The following is a 27091-nucleotide window of genomic DNA, read 5'->3' as shown; positions in this document are numbered from 1 at the left end:
AGTTAGGTTAGAGCATAAGTGAAGTTTAATGGAAATGGAACAATGAATCCCTGAAGACAAGGGGGTCAATATCAGTTGCTAGACAAAATCTAATGTAAGTTAGAGGACTCTTGGCCAATTTGAGCATTCTGCCATGATGTCAAAAAAGTGAGGCCACCGTGCCACCATATTGGTATTCCTTAGTATTCCAAAATGTTCTATTGAATTAACAGGGAATTGTACAATTTTAATGAGAAAACATCACCTAACAAGTCAGTGTTTGTACAATTATATTAAAGAGATCCTCAACATATATATGTGACCCTGGACCAAAAAAAACAGTCGTAAGTAGCACAGGTATATTTGTAGCAATAGCCAGCAATACATTGTATGGATCAAAATTAACGATTTTTCTTTTATGCCAAAAATCCTACCTGGTCTCATGGCATAAACGTACCTGGGCACACTTTTTAGCGAGACGCGAAATGCATACCAATAAGCAAATATCACTGCAGTTTCCAAAAGAAATTAACACTAGAGGCAGTAAAACTCTGATGCCTTTTATTCCTTTTCACACAAATTTACAGAGTTTCGATTAATAAAGCGTTATTTTCGCACAATTACTTGAAGAATATCATGTTATGACTTCAAAACAATATTAATATGATGGAAAATTTGAAAACTGATGCTTTTGAACATTGGCATCACACATATCCAGCTTCATATCTATGGGTTTTCATAGATGGTAGGTTTGTTCGTTAGCTCACGGAGTACAGAGATGTACTTGAGAGGTGAGGAGCTCTGAGTAACTACGGTTCGACAAAATAGTTCAAATCTGCAAATAAGGAAGTTCAAATACCGTGGTTGCATCAACAAATGCGTTTTTAAATCAGTTTTGTATTTGTCAACACTATCGGGTAGGTTTAGGATTGGATTTGGTGTAAGGCATATTTCCAACACGATAGAGCATTCATTTTTAGCGACGGTCCCCGGATATTTGAATTCTGAACCGCCGCAATACATACCTGAAGCAATGTAATAAAAACACAGCAATCCGTACCTATATCAACATAATAAAAACGTGCCAGGGTTAACGTATTAAACCCATGTTTTAACACCACTCAGTGGACATTGCCCTTTGAAACTGCGGTGAAATGTGCAGTAAGGTACGTAAAAACAGTCTCGCTAAAAAGTACACCCAGATACGTTTATGCCATGAGACCAGGTTGCAAAAATCATTAGGATATTAAGTCAAGATCAAGTTCCATGAAGATATTTTGGAAATTGCCTACCGTAAATATATAAAAATGTAATTTTTGATAAGTAACATGCATTGTTAAGGACTTTATTTGGACAACTTTAAAGGCGATTTTCTTAATATTTAGATTTTTTTTTTTTATAAAATAGTTGTATCTCCGCCAAGTATTGTCCTATCCTAACAAACCATACATCAATGGAAAGCTTATTTATTCATTTTAAATGTGTTTCAGCATTTAAATGTTGGTTACATTAATAATGTATTACATACATTCATACATACATAACATTCTACTCCTATGGAAATTGTGATGTTAGTAAAATGTTATTTGTGCGATCTTGAAGATTCTGAAATAGATGTTGCTCAAAATTAAAATGAAAAGAAAATACATGCATCATATCATCATTCAGAAAAATAAGGCTGACAACATACGGTGCGGGCTTAAAGACATGAGCCTTTTCCAAAATGATGCATGGTAGACTTAGCTTTGAATGTCAATTCATTTTAAAGCAATTTAGTAACAGAAGCTTACAGAGGCTTGTAATATTTATTGTAAATTCAAATATAGTTCTGATACTAATACAAGCTATATGTTCATGTTTAATATTTCCTGCATAATTAAGTGCATAAAGAAATATATTTTGTGTTGGATCAGTTACCTGTGTCACCAAAGTGCGTAGCTGAAACACCCACCTTAAAGGGATAGTTCACCCAAAAATGAAAATCCTGTCATTAATTACTCTGTCATTCCGTAACACCTTTGTTCATCTTCAGAACGTGAATTAAGATATTTTGAATGATATCCATGAGCTTTCTGACCTTGCATAGATAGCAACGGAACTACCATGTTCAAGGCCCAGAAAGGTAGTAAGGCCATCATTAAAATAGTCCATATGGCATCAGTGGTTCAACCATAACTTTATGTTAGTCTTCGACATGCATTCACAACAGTACCATGCATGTGTGTGGTGCTACTGGTGCAGGAGCTGGTGCCTTGTTTACAAGCAGAGGAATTGACTGACAGCCAAAACCTTGACCTAAACTCATCCAATTTGATGCCTTCTGTTGGTAGGGAATAGTAAGACGGCCGCTCGAATACTTCCTGCGGCTTCACCGTTTAATGGCAGTTTAGAACGCTATGAGCAATCCAGTCATTATACCTGTATAACTAGAGGAATTTTGGCCTCTTTGGAAATCTGCTACTGGAATTCTATAAACTGGATTATTAGAAGGTGGAGCTAATCTAAAATTATTTGGATGGTTTCCTTAAAACGTACCTTCAAACAGGTTTCAGACACAGTCTGTTTCTTCCTTCCTGTGCGTCAAATGTGAGATGTGAAGAACTTGTACAAGAGATGTGGTGCAACGCACCACATAAATCAATCCTTCTTACAGCATCAGTACAAGGATCTGCAGTAATTTAGCCAACAGCAACTAATTCCCACTGTAATCAATAGAACTAAAGCTATTTCTTACATAGAGCCAGAATCCACATTACGTACAGGGACACAGATGAAAAGAGTCGAATCCACAAGAGTATAACACACAATATGGACACAGACAAAACTATGTGCTTTTTTAATACTACATGAATAAAGAGGACAGTTTTCCACTTACTCTGAAAGTAATTATTTTTATGCTGAAAATAGGTAAGCTTTTTCAAATATAACACGTAAGCATGTTTACAATCGCTGAGAGGTGTACATAGTCAGCATGTGAATTTCACTTAAGATCTGGGACACGACTGCATGTGTGCCACAGACTCTGCGTTGATAATGTCACATGTAAGCTTCTTGCTTAGAAGCTTTATTTATGTATTTACAGTAAAGAAATAAGAAGTGGTCAACATTGAATCCATTCTTTATTCCCATCTGCAGACCAAACCATTGTGGCTATGTTTCCACAGTGATGAACTTATGATTATTCTTTCAAACGACCTGCACTTGTTTATTTTGTTAAAAAAAAAAAACACTGAACATCAAATCCTGAGTAGACTAGCAGCAGAAACTAACCAAGCATAACACAACCCAACTACAACCCCACCCAATAACAATCAAGCAATGCCTTACAAAATCATGTGTAACTGTCCTGTGTTATATATCTATGATTAAGGCAGATGCTTTTATCCAAAGCCACAACCTTGCTGTTCCTGTCACCATGCTCTGCCAGCTATGTTTTTGAAGCCTTCCCATTTTTGCTAATGTTTTATGCAATTTTTCATTAAGAACACTCACATCATAGCCACTGTTACGGATCCCCTTTCTGGGTCTCTCTCTCATGACTAGAAGATCCATCTCTGTTCCTCCAGGACTGTTTAGAGACTGTCTGCTGCGATTTGTGGGGTGATTCACCTGAGAGGGTCTGAAACCATCACACATACACACACAAAGAGAGAGAGAGAGAGAGAGAGAGTTTAGAACAGTAACATCAGTAACATCTGAACACATAAATGGGACTATGTAAGGACTATGTATGTGTCCATGGATGAATCTGCCATGTCCACTGAAATAGATTTTTATGTTAGACAATAAAGGTCATTTTTTGGGCTGCTGTCAAGAATGAGTGTATTGCACCATGCTGCGTATGCAGTAATCTGAAAAGGAACATTGCTTCATGGGAACAGAAAGTTACATTTTGATTACATTTTAGATTATGAAGACATTTTTTTTTTCTTTTGAATGAAAGAACTGATAATCCATTCACAGTAAGACCATGAACATGTGTTATATGTGATAAGTGTTATGTTTACAGTATATAGGCTCAGTTCGAAAAAAATAAAACCAAAAATAAAAAAACAATGACAGAACTATATATTGATTAGAGAATATATATATATATATATATATATATATATATATATATATATATATATATATATATATATATATATACTATATATTGAACTATACATTGTTTAATAAAAGAAACGGTCAAAACAGTCAACTCCATGTGTCCATGATGCTTTGGTGTCAAGATATGGCAGTGGCCCTCAGCATATTGCCCAAGAGTTGCTGTTTTAATCTGTTTTAGCTTTAAATCACAGTTAAACTTGTCATCGCAACATTAATTGCATGCCAATTTTTGGACAGATAATGCAGCTCTGGTGTGATGGATTTACAATGACATAAAACATGAAAATACATTTTTTACAAATCTTCACAGAAAGAAAAACTCTGCTCTGAGAAAAATCATCTGGGAGCTGATAAGAAATACTTTAATAAGCACAAAGATTGAGCCTCCGTGTAGGCAACTTCATCAGATTTCATCATTCTGAGTCCTGCGTCAAAGCAATAAGCCAGTTAGACAGCAGATCACAGTAAAGCAGAAGTTAGCATTTTCACACAGAAAAAAACATCAAAACTATTAAGGGGTTACTGGAGATGTAAAAGTTTCAATAAATGTCATCAGGAGTTTTAAAAATACATAAAGTGAAGTACAGGGTAGGTGATTTGGTTCAAAAACATTTTTTTTTTTTTGTATGCTGGTTGGAAGTCTCTTCACATCCCAATCGCAATCACTAAGTTAAGTGGTCTACATTTTATTTATATGTATTTTTATCATCTGTGGAAGGCATAGGACCATATAATGTTTGTCCAAACGAAATGTTCGGTCTGAACATTACAATAGGCTGTCATGCATGTCTACCAAATATGTATTTGTATACCTCTGCGCACCCTGTTTGCACAGACATGATATGTCATCAGCCCATTCCAGCAAGAAACAAAGGCACTATTATTATAATATCATGCGCTTTGTACTGTGATGTTTTCTCAGTGGCGAATGAGACATGAGGTAATCTGACAGCATTGCATTCAATCCTCCACCAACGCCGTCTCTCATCATGTTAGTTAGCATGTCGTTAGTCTCTGGTCTGCCTGAGTGCGTTCGTGTGATTTGGAGGAGGCATGGCTTTGTAAAGTGATTATGCAGGGAGGGTGAGGATCTTGCTTATTAAGCTAACTTGCTATTGCTAGGCTTTCCAAAATCGCCTACCCTACCTTTAAGGGACCTTTTGAAATGCTCAGTAAGATGTGTCCGAATGACTTTCAGAGGGGTTGACTTTTTAAAAGAAATTAATAGATAATTTTTTGGCACAAGCTTCTGGCACCTTGCAGTTAACCAAACTACAACACTGTTAAAGGACTACATTAATAAACAATACACTAGTTTTTTTGTAATATATCTGTCGCATGTTAATGAAGTGATATTTACTGTACTTGTTAAAGACATTATGTTTAAACCATTGTAGCTGTTTAGGCCATCATGGTGTATATATCGGTCAATATTACACAAATAATTAAGAGACCACTGTGGGACACTTTGTTTTTCTCATAGTCTTTAAGTGAAACAACTTTCCTGAAGGCCTATCATATCAATTTATTTTCCAAGGGCATCAGAACAAATTATTGGGGTTAGATTTTAAGCCGTTCCAGAGGACTCTGGCAACTGCGGCTTAATCAAATGGAAAGCTGAAAGCAGCAGAAAGATATGCTTTCCTTCTTTATACAATGAGCAGCAAATTACATGAGATTTGACAGAGTGCCAATGGATCCAAAAAGGAAATTAAATATTTAAACTGAGACAAAACTCCAAAGCGAGGGCGTTTCAGTCAGCTAATGAGACTGGGCCGAAGCTGTACTGGATATCTTATCCAGTCATGTCTGTGGCGGCGGCTTGTGTGTCTACTTCTGAACAACAGACATTTCTGAGCACACAGTGTTTTTATCATCAAGGCGCATGATTGCTAACAGCTAGTCGACAAAGCTCACTGCATAATGATTATATTCACCATTTGCCAAATGTTCCTGTGTTAGAAAAAGCCATCCACACAATTGCAATGCAATTTACTGTATATTATTTAGTTCAGTCAATAAAAATTGTTAAAGCCATTTCAAATGACAATTTAAACTTTAAGACCGGCTTGTAATAGCATGTGTATGGTAGTAAACATTACACATTTTTATTATTTTTGGTGTGTTTTTGAGCAAAATGAGAAAAGGGAGAGACTTGATAGAGTTTAATGTTCAATTATGCTTATGGAATTAAAACTGTTTCAATTAAACTGGGTTACCATTGTGATGAAGAGTGGAGCTTTTGCTTATGCTGAGAAGAGGAGTGTTGCCAAGTCAGCGGTTTTCCCACTGAATTGGTCTACTTTTATGCTGTTGCTACGGGTTGAAGCAAAAAGCCTTGCCCTCCTGGAACGTAATTTTGACCGAAGTGGAACCCCCTGGAAGGAGGTTTTGACCCCCCCCTCCGGGACACGTTTTTTAAGTGATTTTAACAGCCCCCAAGAGGTGGCAAGTAACGAATTACATTTACTCGCGTTACAGCTTTTTTGTGTACTTCTACTTTTTAAAGTAGTTTTTAAAATCTCTCATTTTACTTTTGCTCAAGTATATTTTGTTTGAAATATTGTACTTTGCTACATTTTAAATCAATGTAATTATTGAGTAAAAAATGAATAAATAAATAAAATCACTCCCTGGAAACTACTGCAGTAAATAATGGGCAGGAGAACAACCTGGCGATAAAATCACAAGAAAGATGCAGACGGACAAGACAGACTATGGTGCAGACCCAGCTGAAAATGAAACCCTGTCGTATTCTGCTGAAGGATTCCTACTCAAAGGAAATGAAGTGAACCCCTGGCCATATTTATGCTCTTTTATGCATTGTAAGCAGTGTTTGCCTAGGGAGACCAAGCTAGCAGTTTATAAATCTCGACATCAACCCTTCACAAGCATGTAGAGGTAAGATAAATACTTGCATCGTTGCACTGGTGGTTAAAATTAAGCTTTGACAGTTTAGAAAAAGGTTTTGCACAAATTAGCCAAAAAGACAGTGGGGTGTGCGATATATATCGTTTGCGATAATATCGTAATTGTTGTTTTAATGATGTGCAAATTGACATTATCAGTATTTTGCAAAAACCAAACAAAAACTCCTACAGAGAGCCGTGAATTCTAGTAGATGAGACCAATGCGTGCACGCATTTCGAGTGCGTGATACAGTCTGTTAAAATGCATTTAGAATGATCACAAGATTGAAAGTATAGGGGCAAAAAATGTACTGTATATATTTATACCATTTCAAATTCAGTAAATTAATATCACACGAAGAGTGCCGTTTTTCTCCAAAAATCAGCATGATTACAATTTTTTTTATTTTTTTACAACAGTTCTATAAACAAGAAGCTAATTAAGAAACTTGCCTTCTAGACACCATATTGCCAGTTTTTGCTCTATTTCGACAACAAATATAATTCCAAACACAGCCTCCATAGCACAGTTTTGCATCTCTGAGCAATGACGGTGTTTTGTTCCTGAATGAATCAACCATTTTAATGATTCAGTTCAATGGCAATGACTCACTTATTAACAGTGACTTTCTGACACCTACTGGCAGTTTTAATTTCACATTTAAAGATCTTGATTTTTTTATATATATATGAGTATTCAACATTTTATGTCTTGTATATCAAAACATTATTTCTGCATTTGTAACTGCAGATTAAATGCATTCATGTCCTGCATTAAACAGTCTGTAAATACATCTGAATGCCACTTCACATGAAGTTTCTGTGCTTCCTCTGCATTGCAAAGATGAATTTTGTTGATACTGATTTAATTTGCCTGGTAACAGCCCAAATGTCTTATTATTCTAAATAAATGATTTCTTTAATAAAAAACAACTAGTTTGAGATATCCCAGCGGTGTCAAACTCAGTTCCTGGAGGGCCACAGGGGAGAGTTTAGTTCCAACCCTGCTCCAACACACATACAATGTAGTTTTCAAATAAGCCTAAATGATTAGATTAGCTGGATCAGATGTGTTTAATTAGGGTTATATCTAAACTGTGCAGGGCTGTGGCCCTCCAGGAGTTTGACACCCTTGGCCTATCCCAGTTTTGCCTCCATCCCACTGTTAAAATGTAACCAAGTAATTTTTACTCTGAGTAAGTTTTAAAGTGGTCATATGAGGTTGCTAAAAATAACAATATTTTGTGTATTTGGTGTAATGTGTTTATGTGGTTTATAGTAAAAAAAAAACATTATTTTCCACATACTGTACATTATTGTTACTCCTCTATGCCCCACCTTTCTTAAAAGCTCATCGTTCTGAGAAGCGAGGCGTGCTCTGATTGGCCAGCTATCCAGTACGTTGTGATTGGCCGAATACCTCAAGCGTGTGACGGAAATGTTACGCCTCTCACCGTATTGTGATGGTCATATTTTCCTAACGCCGACGAGACTAAAACAATAAAACCCATTACAAACAAAGCATTTGTTGCATCCAGTGGGGACATAATTACTGATTATAATGACGATTATACTGTCTTTTTACGTATCGCGTTGCATCGCGCCGCGTAAAAATGACCATGTCTGCATTTGTGATTGGAGAAACGACAAACAGCAAGAGCTACTCTGCACTGCTCAAAACTCGCCTTTGAAAAGTCAGTAGCAGAAATGTACTTACAGGCTGTGCGTCAGAAGCACCGGACTGCCCTTGCAAAGTTGGAATTGCCCCACTTTATAGAAACCACCTTTGTGCAAGCATTGTAGGCTATTCTCCTGCCAGGTTCAGGAAATAGTCCTCCGTAAAATGTGTTGCACACACTCAAATATTTGCATTGTACTGCTCTGGAACAGTGTTGAAAAATACAACTTAACCGCTGATTTCTAGTTGTGTCCTCTTTTGGGAGCCCAAACAAAGTAGTTTCACTTTCACAATGAAACACAGCGTCTCCACGACATTGCGCCGGCGGCAGCAACAATACTATAGCCAGAATAAAAATCACGCCCTTTTTCATTGCGTATATGTTTGGCCGGTGTTATGAAAATCTCCCTATATCGTGATGTAGACATGTGGAGGCGTGTTTAAATGAGCCGTTTTAGGGGGGCGTGGACAAGTCTTAACTTTTATAAAGAATATCTCTTTGGTTTTGAGACTTTAGTCTTTGCAACTTCAGGGATCTTATCTATGCTTGAACAGCTTGTAACACTCCAAAGAGAAAGGAAAACTTGAAATCGCATAATATGACCCCTTTAAATTAGATACTTTTTACTTTTACTTGAGTAGATTTTTCGACTGGTACTTTTACTTGTACTTAAGTAAAATTTCATTAATGTAATGGTACTTTTACTTGAGTAGATTATTTTCGTACTCTTTCCACCTCTGGAGATAGACTGGGCTAGGTTGACTACCAATTGGGCTGGTCTTGGGACTTAGACCTGGCAACTCTGATAAAGACTATCAGTGTGTATCAATCAGCTCCCTAGTTCAGTAGTCTAGGCTCTGATTAGGATCAAGTGGGACATGTTAAGGGCTGTCTCAATCACAAAATTCTTTCAGTGCATTGAAAGATTCGCTCCCTGAAAAATCTCACAATGCACCACAAAAACCAAAGTGCATCGAGTGCATTAGTTACTGGAAATTCAGAGCCCGGGAACTAAGAATCTGATTGAGAGACACCCTTTGTCTTTGTTGCTCTGCTTAAGGAGATTACTTAAGGTAACCACCTAACTGGTTTCAATGTGATTTGGATGTTTGGATTACAAATATCCTTTTTTTGAATTGTATTACTAATTAATTAATGATCTGATACTTTATCTAATGTAAAGATATTCAGTCAGTGTGTCTTAAGCATCTAAACACTTTTGGGACCATTGCAAATTAACAAATGACACTACGACCTTCATTATCACATATAACTTGTGCAGATCAATAAATCTGAGAGACAGTCACAACAAGCATTAATGTATGCATACACAAAAACAACCATATCTTGTTAAACGCTCATTTCCATTCCAGCAGAATCACTTACCTCCGGCGATACTTCACATACGTGGAGCCCCTGTCGTCTTCCGGTTCCTGAGCTCTGCTGTGTGAATGTGGAATCCTGTCGTGGCTGTACTTGTGTCGCTGACTCAGGTCTTTAGTGCTACCTTTCCCCTCAGCAGAAGGGAAGTCATAGTATCCCTTCTTCTTGGCCTTCAGTCTAAGCTTATTCCTGTAGTGTTCAATGTCTGACTTCTGTTTCAGAGCCAAATTCACCTGTATACACAAAGAGAAAGAGAGAAGGGGGATTGGCCAGTCATCCACTAAAAATAAATTGCATGCATTAAAAAATGGTTCCACTTGATTTCCCATAGGTAAAGTGATATTCTAAAAGAAATCTGTGCCAGGTCTCTTTGAAGCCCAAATTTGACTAAATTAAGCGAGAGTATCCATTGAGATGTGCTAAGAATATGCTTTTGTTGACGATATAGACTATGCATGATGTTAAAAGAAGTCTTAGTACAGTTACAGTCTTGCAAATAATGTATGTGTTCATTAATTAATTAATCAATTAATCAATTCATTCATTCATTCATTCATTCTCCTTGCAAAAGATTCCATGCAGCCTGGTAGAATGTAAACATAACTTTGTATCCTTGCTGTATAAAACTGTATAAAGCTTGTGCACCCTGACTTGCAGAAGTTGCATAACAGTCAGCCAATCAGCATTGAAGTGACCATTTCGCATCCATCAGTTCCCTTTTTTGCATGTAAAATGCATCAGAAGGTCAGTAGAATGACTTTGGTCAGTGGTTTCCATCTGAAGCTGTCTCCAATAAAATCAAGTTTTACCTCGCCATTGAATACAGCAGAGTCCTGGCTGCGGTCGGAGGATGCAGGGTGCGAGTAGGTGGGTGGAGCTGCCATTGGTTTTATAGAAATAAGCTGAAGTGATCCTGAGGAACTATCATAATGCTCTGGCAAAAACAGAAACACTTAGATTTTAATGTCAACGACAAGATTGCAAAAACGTACAGACAAATTCACTTCCTTAATTATGTGACAGCTGCACTGGCCAACATTATTAATTCTGCAGAAAATTAATTTCCTTAGCTCTCATTTCCTATTTAAAGTGGAAAAAGTCTGATCCCGAGATTTCAGCGTATCTTTTGATTTTAATTAACTGGGTCCATTTATCAGGACAGATTAGGTCTGTCCATCTCTGAGAGAATATATCTAAAATATATTCATATGGAAGTGGAAAAATTATAGGATAAGCAAAACTGTACATTTTATCCTAACTATAAAGAATTAGGCTCAATGTGAGCAGAATTTAACAAGTTATATCCATGGAACGGATCTTTCAGCCCATTTTCTTTTGAAGTAATAGTTCACCACCCAAAACAAATTAATTCTATCATTACTCGTTGCTGTTATTTATTTTGTGGAATATATAAAGGAGAATTGAATGGATTTTAATGCTGCTTTTTACATATCACAACAGTCCATAGTGGCCACATCTCTCAAACTCCAAAAAGGCCTAAAAACACTAAAAAGCACAATAAACGTAGTCCATATAAGTGACATAATTTTCATTTTTGAGAGAATAAGTGTTTTAAACTTGGAACGATTGACGGTTTTCAAACTGACATGTGTTGGCAATCTCTAAAGTACAGCTTAAATATCTGTAATGTAGTTTACCTCAACAATAATTTAGATTATTTAAGGTCACCCAAAAATTAAAAATATATACATTATTCTTTTTTCGTTTGTTTAAAAAAAAATTAAAAATAAAAACAATAAATGCATACAGGTTTGGAATGACATTAGGGTCAGCAAATGATGAACCTTATTATTATTATTATTATTTATTATTGTCATTTAGGGGTTTTTTCAGACAAATTTAAACAATTGAAAATTCTGTTCTGGCACACTTCATCTCTCCACAGACTCAAGTGCCATCTGACAAAGGTCAGATGCAGCATGTGCCAACAGGACATGAACATATGGCACCTTATGTTGTTATTGTGAGAGACTTGATTATTTACATGTGTGTGTGGTGTTGAGGGTTGTATATTGGCAAGTCTGTGTGTCATCCAGACCAGTATGACCTCTGCCAAGCAAAAGGTTATAAAATAATTAAGTTAGGTTCCAATGGGTGTGCTTTATCTCCATCTGTCAGTATGCCTTTTGGGATGCATGTGTCTACAAAAATGAGCGTGTGACCCTGTTGCTCCATAGCGATGCTGGTAGACACAGTAACAGACCGGATCATGTCAGAAGAGAGGGTTTCATTTATATTCATGAACTCAGTCACTATTTTCCTTCTGAGGATGGTCATCTGGTAAAAAAGACCTTAGTTAAAAACTAATTTTCCATGCAGGGAGACACCATACAACCTCACACTGCACCCAAATACACACTGACTCTAGAAACTATTGTCCCTCAGTGCAAGAAAGGAACAACTGGTAACATCACTGACTCCGTAAGGAAACACATAGAAAATGCCAGTCAATATGTTACTGACAATGTTATTTTAGCAGTTTTGTACATTATACTTCTGGTCGTAATTTTATATGAAATTAACAGTGTCAGTAAAGAACACAAGGATACAATATTTGATGTGTAAAAGTAAATAGCATTTGTGTGTGTTTTGTTAAATTGCTAAATTATGCAAAAATTATGAAAATATTATTTAATTGTATGTATTTACGATGCATATACAGTGGCTCCTGACTATAAATTTAGGTAGAGCAGATTCTGGGTCACAGCACTGGATTGCCGTCCCTATTTATATTAGGTATCTATAACTACAACCCGAATTCTGGAAATGTTGGGACGTTTTATGTTTGGGTTGTACTATATACTTGCTGTTTGTTTGGTACAATGTACTTATTGTGTTCATGTTGTATTGCAAAGCTTTTTACTGCTAATAAAATAGGATTAAAGTTAGAAACAGGTTTAGTGGTTTGGTTAGTTTAAGGGTAGGTTAAGGGGTAAATATAGTGCAATTATAGATGTAATAACAGAAACTAACTGCAGATGTAATTACATGCAGGTATTTTAGAATGTGTGCCCAATGTAAAGACATGTACATACACAATAAGTTCATTTTATCAAATGATTTATTTAAATGTCAGTACATAGTAGTTTAAGACACTTCATATAAAGTCAGTTTAAGCTATATAATTAATATATAATTATGATTAATCACTCGTAAGCTGCACATAGCTTTTGGGAATGTCTAGTGTTTTTGCATAATTCAGCCTGAGGGTGGTGCTCTAATGTTGATTGGCACACACACGTTATCTTAAAATTACTTTAATGTTGCATTTACTGTGTTTGAATGTTGATTTAGAATGCTGCAAGTTGAGGAGAAAATCAGGAGAAGAAAAGAAAGCCATGTCGATTCTCAAAATAAACGCAACCGAAGGACTTATACATGAGCATGTTTAAACTAAAGGATTTATTCATCAACTCATTTGGTACACTCCACACATCCCCCTGCACCTGTTAAAGATGAACACATGTGTTCACAATGTGATTTATTAGTTGCTGAACTGCTATACACACATTGTTGATGTGGATGGATTGTTCCATAATGCTTATGTAAGGTAATGTAAAAACAAGTGGGGCAAACTGATTTTTGTCCCTATTCATCTAAATTAGGGTGAAATGCCAAGATTTTCATCGGAAAAGTGTATATTTTTAAATAAACATTTGTTCACTTCTTTCCAAAGAGCTTGGTGCAATGCATTGTGGGATTGCACGCTTTTCAATGGACAATGTGGTGCTGCATTAGACCCCATAATTTTTTAGTATTTTGTTTTGGAGAGTTAGCACAATTACTCCTCCCATTTGGAATCCTACCTTTATTTATCAAGAGCACAACTCCCTTCAAATGTTTATGGAGGCAGCTGATTAGGCTTTTGGAACAGTGTGATTGTATTTTCTTTTTGAGAATAGGACATTTTGTTAAAAAGAACTTTCATTTCATGCCTTGTGGCCTGACAGCACAAGTGCGAAAGTGCTGAAACTGTGGAGGCATTTCTCACCATTGCTCTTCCTCATCTCCTCCTTCGTGAGTTTCTGCTGTGCTGTGGCTTTTTGCACACTCAAGCCCTTTCCTGAGACCTCTTTCACTGATTCGCTGCTGATGACGGAACCATCCTCACTCGGCAACCTACTGCAAGTAACCATAGCAACAAGGAGCAGCGGTAAGTCGGTGCATGTGTGAAATGAGAGGATGGTTATGTCATTTTCTTTGTCTGCATCCTCATCTCACACATACAGTACATATAAATGCAAGGACACACAGTCAAACAGATACAAATACCTTTACCAAAGCACTGTGGTGCTAAAACCAGAGTATTGATTGTTCTTGATTGTGAAGATTTTATAAATTCATTCAGACATTCTTAATATCTTATACATTTAGTTTTGATATTTTGGTATTATAATAAAGCACATACAATTACATATTGTACGAAACATATTATGGAAATACTATAGAGATAGAATAAAGATACATGCATTTTTGGATGTATTGTATGCTGTTATTGCTCTCAGATTGCTCTTTGTTATTTAATACATCCTAGTATATTTTGATACAAATTAATTTATCATATGTTTGTGCAAATAGCTGTGTGCTCAGCATAGTCACTCTGAATTCAACATTATGGGTGTTGGTTTTAGAGATCTCAAAATCAAAAAATAAATAGATAAACAAACACCGCTGTCTTTCTCTCTATTTATGCTTCCCTCACTCTCTGTCCTCTTACATAACTTTATGATGACTTAGTATTTCCAAAAATCCTGACTATTGATGTTAAGTCCTTCTATGACATTTGCACCACAGGTCAGTAGTTTCAGATAATTTAGTTTTTTTTGTTTTTGTCACAAACTCAGCCTCTGTGGCTCCCTCCGATCACCACCAGAGGGAACCCTCACCTGAGTATTAACTCTGTCATTTGGACTTCATTTCCCATCACACCCCGTACCTGAGACTGATTACCTGCACAGGTGTTCCCCACTGCACTGATCTATTTAATCTGCTCAACCCTTGCTCTCATTGTGAAGTCTTGTTCTTGCCATGCAGACATTTCCTGCCCAGACCTCTAGCCCGAACTCTGTTTATGATTCTGCCCTGCCTACGTGGTACCTGATGCCTGCGACTGACGTAAGCCTGTATGACCATTCTTGTGTGATAATAAAGCTGCACATGGATCTTAAAGACACTGCCTCCGCGTTACAGTTTTTGTTTTTCATGTATTTGAAAGAAGTCTCATACATACCAAAACTGACATTATCTTATAAAAATACTATAAAAACAAAAAAGTCAATTTTACAGTAAAATACCATTTTTGGAAGAGAAAGAAAAGGAAAAACCATAAATTGACGTTCCCAAAATTCCCTGCGTTGCATTTCAAATTTGATGTTTTTTCTTTGTAAAAAAACCGATAAGAAAAAACTAAGAAGAAACAGTTATGTTTATTAGGGTTGTATGTTACATCTAATGTTGTTGAATTAATTTTTATTGCATATTTCAGTTTAATGAGTCTCTCTCTCTCTCTCTCTCTCAGTATTGGCCTTCTCAGCTGAAAAGCTGCTTGTGGTGCAGTGTTAATTTCGTTGACGAAGACGACGACGAAAAATATTCGTCAAGGAACCTTTTTTCTGTGACTAAGACGAGACGTTGACGAGCTAAAACTAATATCTGATGATAAATTTATGCGCGTCTTCGTTAACAAGACGAGACGGGACTAAAATGTTATTTGAGGACTATCGGACATTCAAAATACATCCTATAGGCTAAGTTAACTGTCTTGTCTTTCAAAATGTGCATCTCTGTCATTGGAAAAGGGGCGTTTGCATGGCAGCCGCAGTGGACGAATAGGCTACCAAAACGCAAACTAGCGATTTGAAACAATGGCCTCAGCACCCAAAGGGTTAGGGAGTGGGTGACCAGACGTCCCGTTTTTCCCTTGGAGTCACAATTCATTCTCGATTAACTGTCAGTGAAGGTGCGATAGGCGGAAACGCACTGATAGAAGTGCTCTCTCTCGCACACGCTCCACTTCTTCAGTTCTCATACAGCGCGCGATCAGTTCTCAGTGCTCAAATACACACACAGCAGTCCAAATGTCTCTCATGTAGAGCATCTCACGTAAATACAGTCCGTTATGGTTTAAGTGAGCTTAAACAGGTGGGTGAAAATTGAATGTATGTCAGTAGGCTATTGCATGCATACCTTCCGTCTTAAATGGACAGCATTCCTAATTATCTGTCATAAATGTTAACCAACAAAGGATGTTAAATAAATGTATACTTGTAAAGTAAACCTACTGTATCTGAAAAATTAGTTTAATTTATATCTCTACCAAAAAATGAACATTTATTCCAGTTTTTCCAAATTCAATCCTTGATTCAAATTTCTCATAAGCTTAATTGATTTGATCTAAAGAGAGAAGAATTAATGACTATTTTTGTTTGAATACTACATATAAAATAGCTACCAAAATAAATGTTGGTAACTGCAGTTTGACTAAAAGTTGACAAAAATGCAATGACTTTTCGTCGACTAAAACTAGACTAAAACTATGAAAGACTCAAATGACTAAAACTAGACTAAAACTATGAAAGACTCAAATGACTAGAATGTGACTAAGACTATTAAGCATTTTCGTCTCAAGATAAAGACTAAGACTAAATCAAAAATGCCTGCCAAAATTAACACTGTTGTGGTGAGCTTTGGTTCATCATGTGACTTTCTCACCACCTGATTTTGATGGTTATCAGTGTAGGTACAAAACAGATTTCAGAACTTCAATAGGTTGGTATATTAACATTACATATTAACATTTAATATGGTTTTTAATTGTAAATTTAAGTTAAATCAGTAAACTCTAAAACGTTGCTACCATATTTTTTACGGTAAAATTCTGGCAACCACAGCTGCCGTTTTTTTACCGTAAATTTTATGGCGTTTTTTTACAGTGTATAATGGTTGCCACAAAAATATTAATCTGAAATAAAATCTTATAAAAACTTACTTAGTTGATAATAATAAATATTTCCTGAGCACCAAATTTGCATATTAGAATAATGGCAGCTGAAAATTCACCTTTGCATCACATGAATAAGTTACATTTAAAATATATTCAAATCGAAAACAGTTCTTTTAAACAGTTCTATGCACCCTTGGTGAGCATAAGCGACTTTCAAAAATTATTTTTTATATATTATCCAAATATTATCCAAACTTTTGATCAAGAGTGTAGTTCATGATTTACATATAATTGAGCTGAACCTCAGTGAACAGAGGCAGGAAAATGAAAAATGCATTTCTCCAGAAATTATATCTGAACTTTTTCAGAGATAAATGGTCTAAATCAAGAACATATCCATTTATTAAGTCAAACAGTTTCTGCTCTGAGAACACTTTGCCTACAGCGAGATCCATTTATATCACACTCCTCCATGAAACTAACTGAAAGCTACAGTATGCTCATCCAACCATATGCAATTCATTAAAAGTCAGTCACCTTAACTATCAGACAAATTTTTAAGAGGCCAGTGATCTCATAAACACAGTGTTAAGATCATACTGACATCCTGAGCACCGATTTTATTTTAAAAGCAATTACCAAACAAGTCTCTGTCACTATATCCATTATCTCACCCTCTCTTGAACACTGTATAGCGTCTACTCTAGCTTATGTCTTCCATGACAAGTAGTTTTGTAGGCCTGTGCCAAATAACAGCAAATGACAGCATTACTGTTAGGGCTGTGACATGAATACTGAGTATTTACAGCATGCCATAAGTGTTAGGTTTCTTCACACATACCTTTTCCTTTTCTCACTGTTCAGGCTTTTCTTGGAAGTGGATCCATCTTGGCGTGCAGGCTTATCTAGGGACAGAGGGGCATCTCGAATGGGGTGGGGCAGAACCATAGTCTCCTGGGTAACTGGGAGGGTCTCTTCATCACCACCCTGCTGACCCAGGTGCTGCTTGGCATAGTCAAACCCCTGAACAGGCTAAGCAACGAGCAAACATTCACATATTAGATTACAGACCCGAAGGTTATTTTCTTATATACCGTTCTGTAAAATGGTAACATCTAAATTAACTGGTCAAAAATATTTAAATAAATAGTTTTGTTTTGTTTCGTTCCGTTTCGTTTTACTACCAAACCAATGATCTGGTTGTGCATTACATTGTACATATGTTTTGGCTATACATTTCAGGCATATATATTATGAAAAGTATGTGCTGTCAGAAACATGACTGCTCCATTAAAATAAAATTTATTAGGATCCAGTGAAAATGATTGGTTGCAAGTGCAATAAACGCATCACTAAAATGTGGTTCATGTAGTAAAATCTAAATTATTACATTTTATACAAATCAAGAATTCACTTTATATGACTGGAACAATCTGACTGCAAGGAAAGTTTAAGAGTTCACATGTTAATATAATCCTTAGATCTAATGAAGGTAAACAGATTTGGCAATGGAGGGGCTTGAAGATTAGACTTTACTCAAATTCTGATTAATTAAGGAGTCTGGGGGGAATTTAGTGGATATTAATGAATTTATTTAAATATACAAATTAGAAATTGAGGATGCTGTCACATGAATGAGATAATGAGCTATTTAAATCCTTAAGTTATGACTGACAGGAATAAATTAACACACTCTTAAACCTTAATTTAGATTTTTGGAGTCATGCCATATAGAAATATCACCTTAATATACAACAGCATTTCTAGTCTAGTTGTTTGTTTTACAATATGGCAACAATGCTGTTGCAAAGCAGTCCTGCAAAATGTATCTCAAACATGCTGTCTGTTGTCTCTTGTGACATTATCCAGCCACAGTTTTATTGAGTCTCAGCAGTTTCTGGACAGCAATGCCAGGACAGCACTCTGTGGTTGATAGTTTAATGGAAAGTTACATGTGTAGTAAGTGTTTACTTATTTAACACTTAACTAGATGTATTCTGTTAATGTCAGAACTTGCTAAAGTTACGTGCTGAGAATCTAAATACAGAAAAATATAAAGGTCTGTATATTTTTATACACTTTACGTCATAAATTTTATGCAATTCCATCTCTTAATTTTAAAGCAAGTTGGACATGATTCTAAAAAAAATATTTTTGTCATTGGAGATAGACCGTTTGGATAATCCACTGAAAAAAAAAAAAAAAAAAACAGAACAAAATAGGTGAATGGCTATAGACAAAGCAAGTAATTTCTCAGTTAAGTTAATTTTAGAATATCAAATCAATAAAGATATGTTTATTTCAACATAAAAATAAAACAAATGCCATGACGAGGTATTGGTCCAAAAAGTGTCCAATACCTTCTGCTGTCATTGCTTTGATCTAAACCCATAACTGTAAGCCATCCTGAAACCACTGGCCTGGCACTGCAGTCCAGAAAACTAATGTGAACAATGTCTGTGCAGCCCTGCAAATATATTCTAATATTAATTATAATGCACTGCACATGTTTTGCAAATAACAAATCCTCAGTTACTGTATAACTGATGGTGAGGAGGCGTTCTATAATGGTCAAGCAAAATTCAGGCAGTAGTTTGTCAGTCATAGCAAATGATAAACTAGGCCAGAGGGTGTATATGGGGGAAAAGCAGGTCAGATCATTATACCTAATATAAAAGTGCTGCTGTCTGTATTTCTTTTAGAGAGGAGGATACATATTTAATGGTTTTACACAATTGATGTATTAAATGTATTTTTATAACAAAGAGGTTTATGTCCCTTCCACAGTCCTGCTAGCCTACTTCCAACTAAATCATCAGAGAATTTCTGACCTTATTCCTAAAATATTCAGCTTGTTTAGGCATACAAGCACGCAAAGGAACACACACAAATACACATGTACACTCACATACAATCAGATCCTAATCTAGAAAAAATACTATTGACATAACAATATTCATAGGAATAGTTCACACAAAAATAATAGTTCTTTTCAGTAAATATCATATTATGTCATTTTTCTAAATGTTTTGTAGAATGTCAGTGGCTTTGCCATACAATTAAAGCATGAAGTGTTCGTTTTGAAACTCTACATTACTGTCTCCATTCACTTTCATTGTATGGAAAAAGCTGCCAGCACACTTTACTGAACATCTCCTTTTATGTTCAACAAACGAAATATAGTCTTACATGACACAGGTGAGTCAATGAAAGAATGTAACTGTTTTGGGTGAACTAACCCTTTAATTGTGTAAGATCATCAGTACTTTGTCCCTGAGACCTGTCTACTCTACACATCATCCTTAACACTGTGTGCACATCAGGAGTCCAGAGCAGCAGGTGAGATGATTGAAGAGCTGAATAACTACCTGAGGGTAATAACCCACGTCTCTCCAGTAAGCAGTCTAAATGAGAGAAAACAGCATGAAGAGTCATCAATCATTTCTATCTCTCTCTCATACACTCTCTCGGGATGTATTCCCAGAGGCAAAGCAAGCAAAGCATGTAAGAGTTTGAGGAAAACTGTTGATGAAGCCACTGTAAAATATGCTGAGTGTACAAAATAGCATAATGAGTTATAATGAGAGTTAAAGAGCAAAGCGGTGCCTTATGGGAAATGGTCAAGCAATCCAGTCACTGCCGTACCTTGACTCGAGGGTTGAAGTTTCCAATGGGATCGCTTTTGAAATCGCTCTTGTTTTTGTGGCACAGCACCGTGGTGATAATGATGATTATGAGGGTCACCACACCGATGGGGGCTAGCACTGCAGCGATGATCCACAGGTTGTTGGGTGGATTCTTCACTATGGCTGCATGGTGGGAAACACTGTTAGTCACATGAAATCTTTTACATATGACGCAAATTGTTAAAATAATTTAAAAAAATTGTTTTGTTACTGACTTTTTTTTAATCCAGGTTAATTAAATATTACATTACAATCATTCTATTTCCTTTTTTAACATTAACAATGTAATTGATGTTTATTAAAAGAAAGTATATTTATCATCAAGTCAAGTCATTCATTTAAAATTTCAGATTGTATTTTCTTTGTGAACTGAAATTGTAGTTGTTCTTTCAAATAATCAACTTATTTTCAGATCATCATTCGGATCACTACATTCAGACCATGACAGGTGTCATGATTGTCACAGACAAGGAGATTCTCCTTTAATTCAACAAGCTGATTGCTGACTAAAAACTCACAGATCATGTTTTCAAATCATTTAAGATTTGATTTTGATTCAGACTAATTTAAGTATGCAGAATGTTCACAAAATCAAGAGGCGTGCAGATTTAGCATGTGAACAGAGCAATAAGCCAATAACAGTGCAATGGAGGCACTGCCTCCTCCCACATGAAATGTTCTGGGTTTGATTCAAGTTAAGCTTTTCCAACAGTATACAATATGTATCATAATGCTAATTACCGCAACACATATTCTGATAATATTTTATATCTCTCTGTTGGAAAAAAGTATCCTTAGTTAATACTGTATCTATATTTTTGTAAGTGAATCTTTTAAAAATTAAGTAATTCATGCATACAGAGACACTGCTATAAGTAAAATGTTGTTCACACTTTATAATGGGTGTATTTAACTACTATGTACTTTATTGTACTTATGTGAAATAAATAAATAAATGCTAGATACAATGTACCTATTGTATTCATGCTGAATTGCAAATCGCTATTGAAGTGGTACAGGGTTGAAGTTAGGGACAGGTTTGGTTAGGTTAAGGTGTCGGGGTACGGTAGACAGTGTAATTATTGACTACAGAAATTAATTACAGATATAATCTTAGAAAGGTATTTTTAAATATAAGTACAAAGTAAATATATATATATATATAAATATATATATATATATATATATATATATATATATATATATATATATATGTACAGGTACGTACACAATTGTGCATTAAAGGCACAAAATAAAGAAAAAAAAATCTAAAAAATAAAATTCTAGAATTTTAGTAAGTAGAGAAGAAAGAGAAAGTAATTTTGACCTTCAGCCTGCAGTTGGACAAAGTATCCCAGCGTGAGCGCCATGGTCTGTGAGTCCACTGTGTTCAGAAGCTTGGCTGCAGATGTGCCAAGCAGTGGGGTCCTGTTTTGCTGGACGTAGTAGGTCATCTCAGCTGGGTTTTTTGGCCCATGTACACGCCTGATACTAACCATCTGAATGCAATGAAACACAGCTTGATCACTTCCTGTAGACACATTTTCATTTGGTAAACCTTAAAAGTTGAATCTTTTCCATCAAATAAGCTACAGGAGGGAGAATGGGGTGTGTAGTGATACTATTAGATTAATTAATTAGAAATGAGCAACAGGGGTGAAATCATCATCATGCATGAACCCTGTCTGGGGTAACAGAAGTAGTTGTAGAGTAGAAGTTTCTGTGTGAAAATTTAAAGCATTTGTTGCTGGTTTATAACTGGATTTGTGCAGAAATTCAAGGAGAAATTCTGTCCATGTTATACACCCCACCGACTGTTACAAAGCTGCATACAATACAATACAAATGTTGCATTAATTCTGGAAAACAGATTCACATAACCTAATTAATTCAAGTAAGAAATCACTAAAGTTGGGTCCGATTATGAGTCATTTCTTATGGCATGTCAATGTGTTTTTCAAAATTAATTATATTTTTACATAATTATTTGTTTGCAATTAATTTGCTAAATTAATTTTATTAGATCATACAATTAATTTGCTAAATTAATTTTATTAGATCATACCTGGACAGTGTAACTGCCCACTGTTGTTGCCCGCTTGAAGCGAATGCCTTGCTGGTGAGCCACCATGAAGAGCTCAGCCAACCGCTCCTCCATCAGACTAGCAAAACTCTGGTACTGTCCTTCTAGAGAGGAGTTTTCCACATCCTGAATCACTGCAGAGACGGGGAGAGATGTTAAATGAAAGTTGAGAGATATTAAATGAAAGGGTTACTCAACTGTAGCAATTTTCATTCCTCTGTTCTGCAGAGTTTAGCTCCAACTCTTATCAATCACACTTGAACATTCAGAATTACTCAAATATTACAGGCAGGTGAATTTGCTCAGAGTTGGAGTTAAAGGAATAGTTCACCCAAAAATGATCTGACCCTCCATAGACAGCAATGATATTACCACGATCAATGATAGAAACGTAGCGAGAACATCGATAAAATAGTCCATGTGACATGAGGGGTTAAACTGTAATTTTACGAAGCTACGAGAATACATTTTGTGCACAAAGAAAACAATGAGCTTTGTTTACGTTCAGCATGCGCACGCTGTCTACTGAACATAACACTGATTACGTTCAGCGAAAGCGCGCGTGTATGCTGAATGTAAACAATACTGATTACGTTGATTATGTTCTTGGGTAACCTACAAAATGGTGGAAGACTGTAACTCTGGGAGGGGAATTGCTGAATAAATTATGGTATTGTTGTTTTCTTTGCGCACAAAAAGTATTTGTGTAGCTTCATAAAATTATGATTGAACCCCGTTTCACATGGACTATTTTACCAATGTCCTTGCTAAGTTTCTGTGCGTTGATCATGGTAATATCTTTGCTGTCTATGGAGGGTCAGAGAGCTCTCAGATTCCATCAAAAATATCTTATTTTTTTTAAAGTCTTACGGGTTTAGAAGGACATGAAGGTGAGTAATTAATGACAGAATTTTTATTTTGGGGTGAACTAAGGTCATTGGACACCAAGTCTGAAATTTTCGTCCGAAAATAAATATGACCTCACGTTATGTCAATCACGTTTACACACTGCCTCCGAAACTTTCAGATCAGGTTAGATTTTCTGCATTTTCGCATCCGTAGCATGCATTTTGATAGGAAACGGTGAGAAATACGAAAAAATGGAAAAATCACACGCAGAAATTTTGTGTGCAATGACCTTTACTCTGATATTGACAAAGTTCTACACCATTAAGAAGTAACTAGTGTGCACAAGACTGCAGTCAGGTTCAGCAGCAACTCCGCATAGTCTACCGTCCTGCAGAGTTTAAAGGGTGAAGTCCAGAGAGACCTCAAAGAGTTCTAGCATTACTAAAGACAGCATTGCTCAAATCTTGATTAACTATGAATAATTACACAATATAATTGGTTCAATTATACTGAGGCGGTTCAGAAGATTGATGTGTTTGATATGTTTATAAAGAACAGAAAGAAAGATGATCTAATCTTGGTTTAGAACAGCAGCATGCTACTATACAACTCCACTGGAGTAAATTGCTTAAGTATTTGTCATGCAAGACAAAAATGTGTGTAATATATCACAACAAAACAAAACAAAACATCTTCAATTATTGTTTATGTGTGAATACTTTATTTGTGAAGTATAAGCATAGACTATAGATGATCTTAAAGTAAACAGACACGAAGTAAAAACCACAAAACCAATTCTGATTTTATACCACATCACTCTATATATTACGGATGGGAGTGAAAATCATCTTTCATAAGGGAGGAACTATGGAAATATCAGTCATCCAGAACAAAATAGGTGGGAGGATGTCAGAAATGTCAACAGAGCAAACAGAAAAGAAATAAATGTCCCCTCTAAATCAAGCTCTTTCACTCATATGGCTAGTAAATAAATTCAAGAGTTTTTATTTGTCACATACACAATTATACAGAGTATAACCAGCAGTGAAATGTAGGTCAGGTCCGCTCCAAGGACAGTGCAATTATATAGAATACAAATATTAAGAAAAAGAAAAGTAGAAAAAATAAAATAAAATAATAAAATAAAATATAAGATAAGATAAGATAAAAAATAAAAAGAGAAAGTTAAAGTAAGTAAAAAAGAAAGTTCAAGCAAAATCTCAGCGGAGCGACCCGAACGGCGTCCGAACACAGCGGCGCCATCTTGGATTTAACAATGAACTTGGATTTAGTAATGAACAACATCAGTGAGACGATTACCTGTGATTATCCAAAATGGCCTGGTTGCTACAGATGTGTTAAGGTTGTGGTATTCCAGAGCTGCAGAGGAAAGATAGTGAGAGGGAAGAGAAAGAAAGCAAGAGAAACTGTTGTAGAGAGGGAGAATAGATAAGAAAGCTTGTTTCCAAAGACACTGCTTTGATCCTGGATCCAGAGGCTTAGCTGAGCACATCTACTCTCCAGCAGACTGTACAGAGAGTCTAGCCGCATTTCCCAAATGAAACGTTTACTCAATTGCATACTGGCAGTGTGATTAAAGGCTCTGGCTGACATCCTGTCTTCAAGGCAGAATTACTAAGCAGCCTGTACAATTTCAACAGCTGTTGAATTACTCCACTAAGGTCTACTAAGGTCTAATCTGAGGAACAGCAGCCTAAGTGTTTTGACCAGTATTTCATCATATATATATATATATATATATATATATATATATATATATATAATTATATATTTATAAAATAATTGTTAATATTTTGTTATGTCATTATTATTCGTTTTAATCTATTTTGCTGAAACGATGACCAAAACGATAATAAAACCAATGACGAAAATACCAAAAAACTATTTTTCAATTTTAAAATGCATTAACATCTGTTAATTTAAACATATAACATATGCGTTTTGAACAAAATACTACATCTCTAGTTTAGTTCATTTTAAGCATTTAGGCAGTTATTCAGCAGAAGGTGATCACAACTGTGCTGATATTCTGAACAACAGCACAATTGCAAGCCTCATATTGCTTTTATCCAGCAGCTCAATAAATAAGAAGTTAAGATTAAGCAATTTATGTAATTTTAGACATTATATTGCCAGTTATTTTGTCTTTTCTTTTTTCTCTGTCAACAAAAATAGTTACAAAAAAGCCAAAGTAGGATCAACTGTTGCATGTCTCAGAGCAACACACAGTAGTAGTGTTTCAGTGTCCTGTATGAATAAGCGTTGTCAAATGAATCTGTTGGGTACTGTGACTCAATGACTCACTCATAAAGTCTGAATATGCCCACTTTCCTATAATTTAGTATGTGAAAAGCAGTGAAATGTGCATGAGTGATGTGATTGATGTTGTTGGGCTGGATGTACCGTATGGCCAGAACTAAATTATTACACACATGCATGCACTTTCACAAATGCACTTTTTTGCACAATTTTTTTCAACAAATGTAGTATATAGATACAGACACATTCAGAGATAAGACAATGGAGGATGTGTACTCTCAGAACAAATGTGCAAAATTGACAGCTTGTCTAGGGCGGTACCCTCCAAAAGATATATATTTACCCCTTCAAAGGCTCATATTACTACACGAAGGTACTAATATACACCTCTTAAGTTGACCCTTTAAGCGTACTGCCCAAGGGATAAGCGGTTGTACCCCTAAAGGTACAATTTTTACACATTTTTCTTGATATTGAGATGCACTACAGTGTATTCAGTTGTTACAATTGAATGTGCAACAGTGTGTAGTGTATCATGATGACATATTTGTCAAAACCCAGCCCTATTCCTGCAAATAAAGGTATTTCACTTTTTTTTTTTTTTTTTTTTATAATAATTTAATTTATTTTCAAATTTACCCTCTTACGCTAGCTCTCTCTATTCTGTTTCTATTCTATCTACTTTTCATATTTTTTTATGTATTATTATTAAAAATAATAATAAATAAATAAATAAACTGCGTTGGGCTATGTGCACTGCGTTAGTCTAAACGGGACTTGTCACCGCACTCACATATTGTTTCTCTTTTGTTGGTTTGATTGCTACTATTGTCCTCACTTTGGATAAAAAGCATCTGCTAAATAATTAAATGTAAATGTCGAAACTTCATCAAAGCAAAGACAAAGCAGATAAGAATGGACTGCGAGGAGAAAGCAAATGACCTCACAGTCAGCATGAGCAAAACTGTGACAGTAAGGTGTGTGATATTCTCACCATCTCATTACAGTTTCATGTGGAACCATGTTCTTTCCACACAGACACACACACGAGTGTATCTGGGATTCCCTACTGTTAATCATTATTCCCTGTAATTGGCTTTAATGTACATGCTGTGCCCTGGCCCATGTATGCATGAACCTGTTTCCACCTCCTGTGAACACTACAAACC

The 27091-nt window shown here is 35.8% G+C and overlaps 1 protein-coding gene across 1 annotated transcript in view; it reads right to left on the bottom strand.

Moving 5' to 3' along the window:
• LOC306888317 (UPF0606 protein KIAA1549L-like) overlaps window positions 1–27091 on the bottom strand; it is a gene marked incomplete at both ends in the record, with an annotated part of 105583 nt that overhangs the window by 12362 nt on the left and 66130 nt on the right. The window contains 10 exons of the mRNA XM_079446533.1: window positions 3472–3598; window positions 10064–10293; window positions 10870–10994; window positions 14073–14203; window positions 17866–18056; window positions 20393–20428; window positions 20670–20833; window positions 22038–22209; window positions 22776–22927; window positions 24963–25022. Of these exons, the coding sequence (XP_079302659.1) occupies window positions 3472–3598; window positions 10064–10293; window positions 10870–10994; window positions 14073–14203; window positions 17866–18056; window positions 20393–20428; window positions 20670–20833; window positions 22038–22209; window positions 22776–22927; window positions 24963–25022 (1388 nt within the window). The remainder of the gene's footprint in view (window positions 1–3471; window positions 3599–10063; window positions 10294–10869; window positions 10995–14072; window positions 14204–17865; window positions 18057–20392; window positions 20429–20669; window positions 20834–22037; window positions 22210–22775; window positions 22928–24962; window positions 25023–27091) is intronic.

This window comes from Barbus barbus, assembly GCF_936440315.1.
Source record: "Barbus barbus genome assembly, chromosome: 22".
Classification (NCBI taxonomy): Eukaryota; Metazoa; Chordata; class Actinopteri; order Cypriniformes; family Cyprinidae; genus Barbus; species Barbus barbus.
This window is presented reverse-complemented; position numbering and strand designations above follow the sequence as displayed.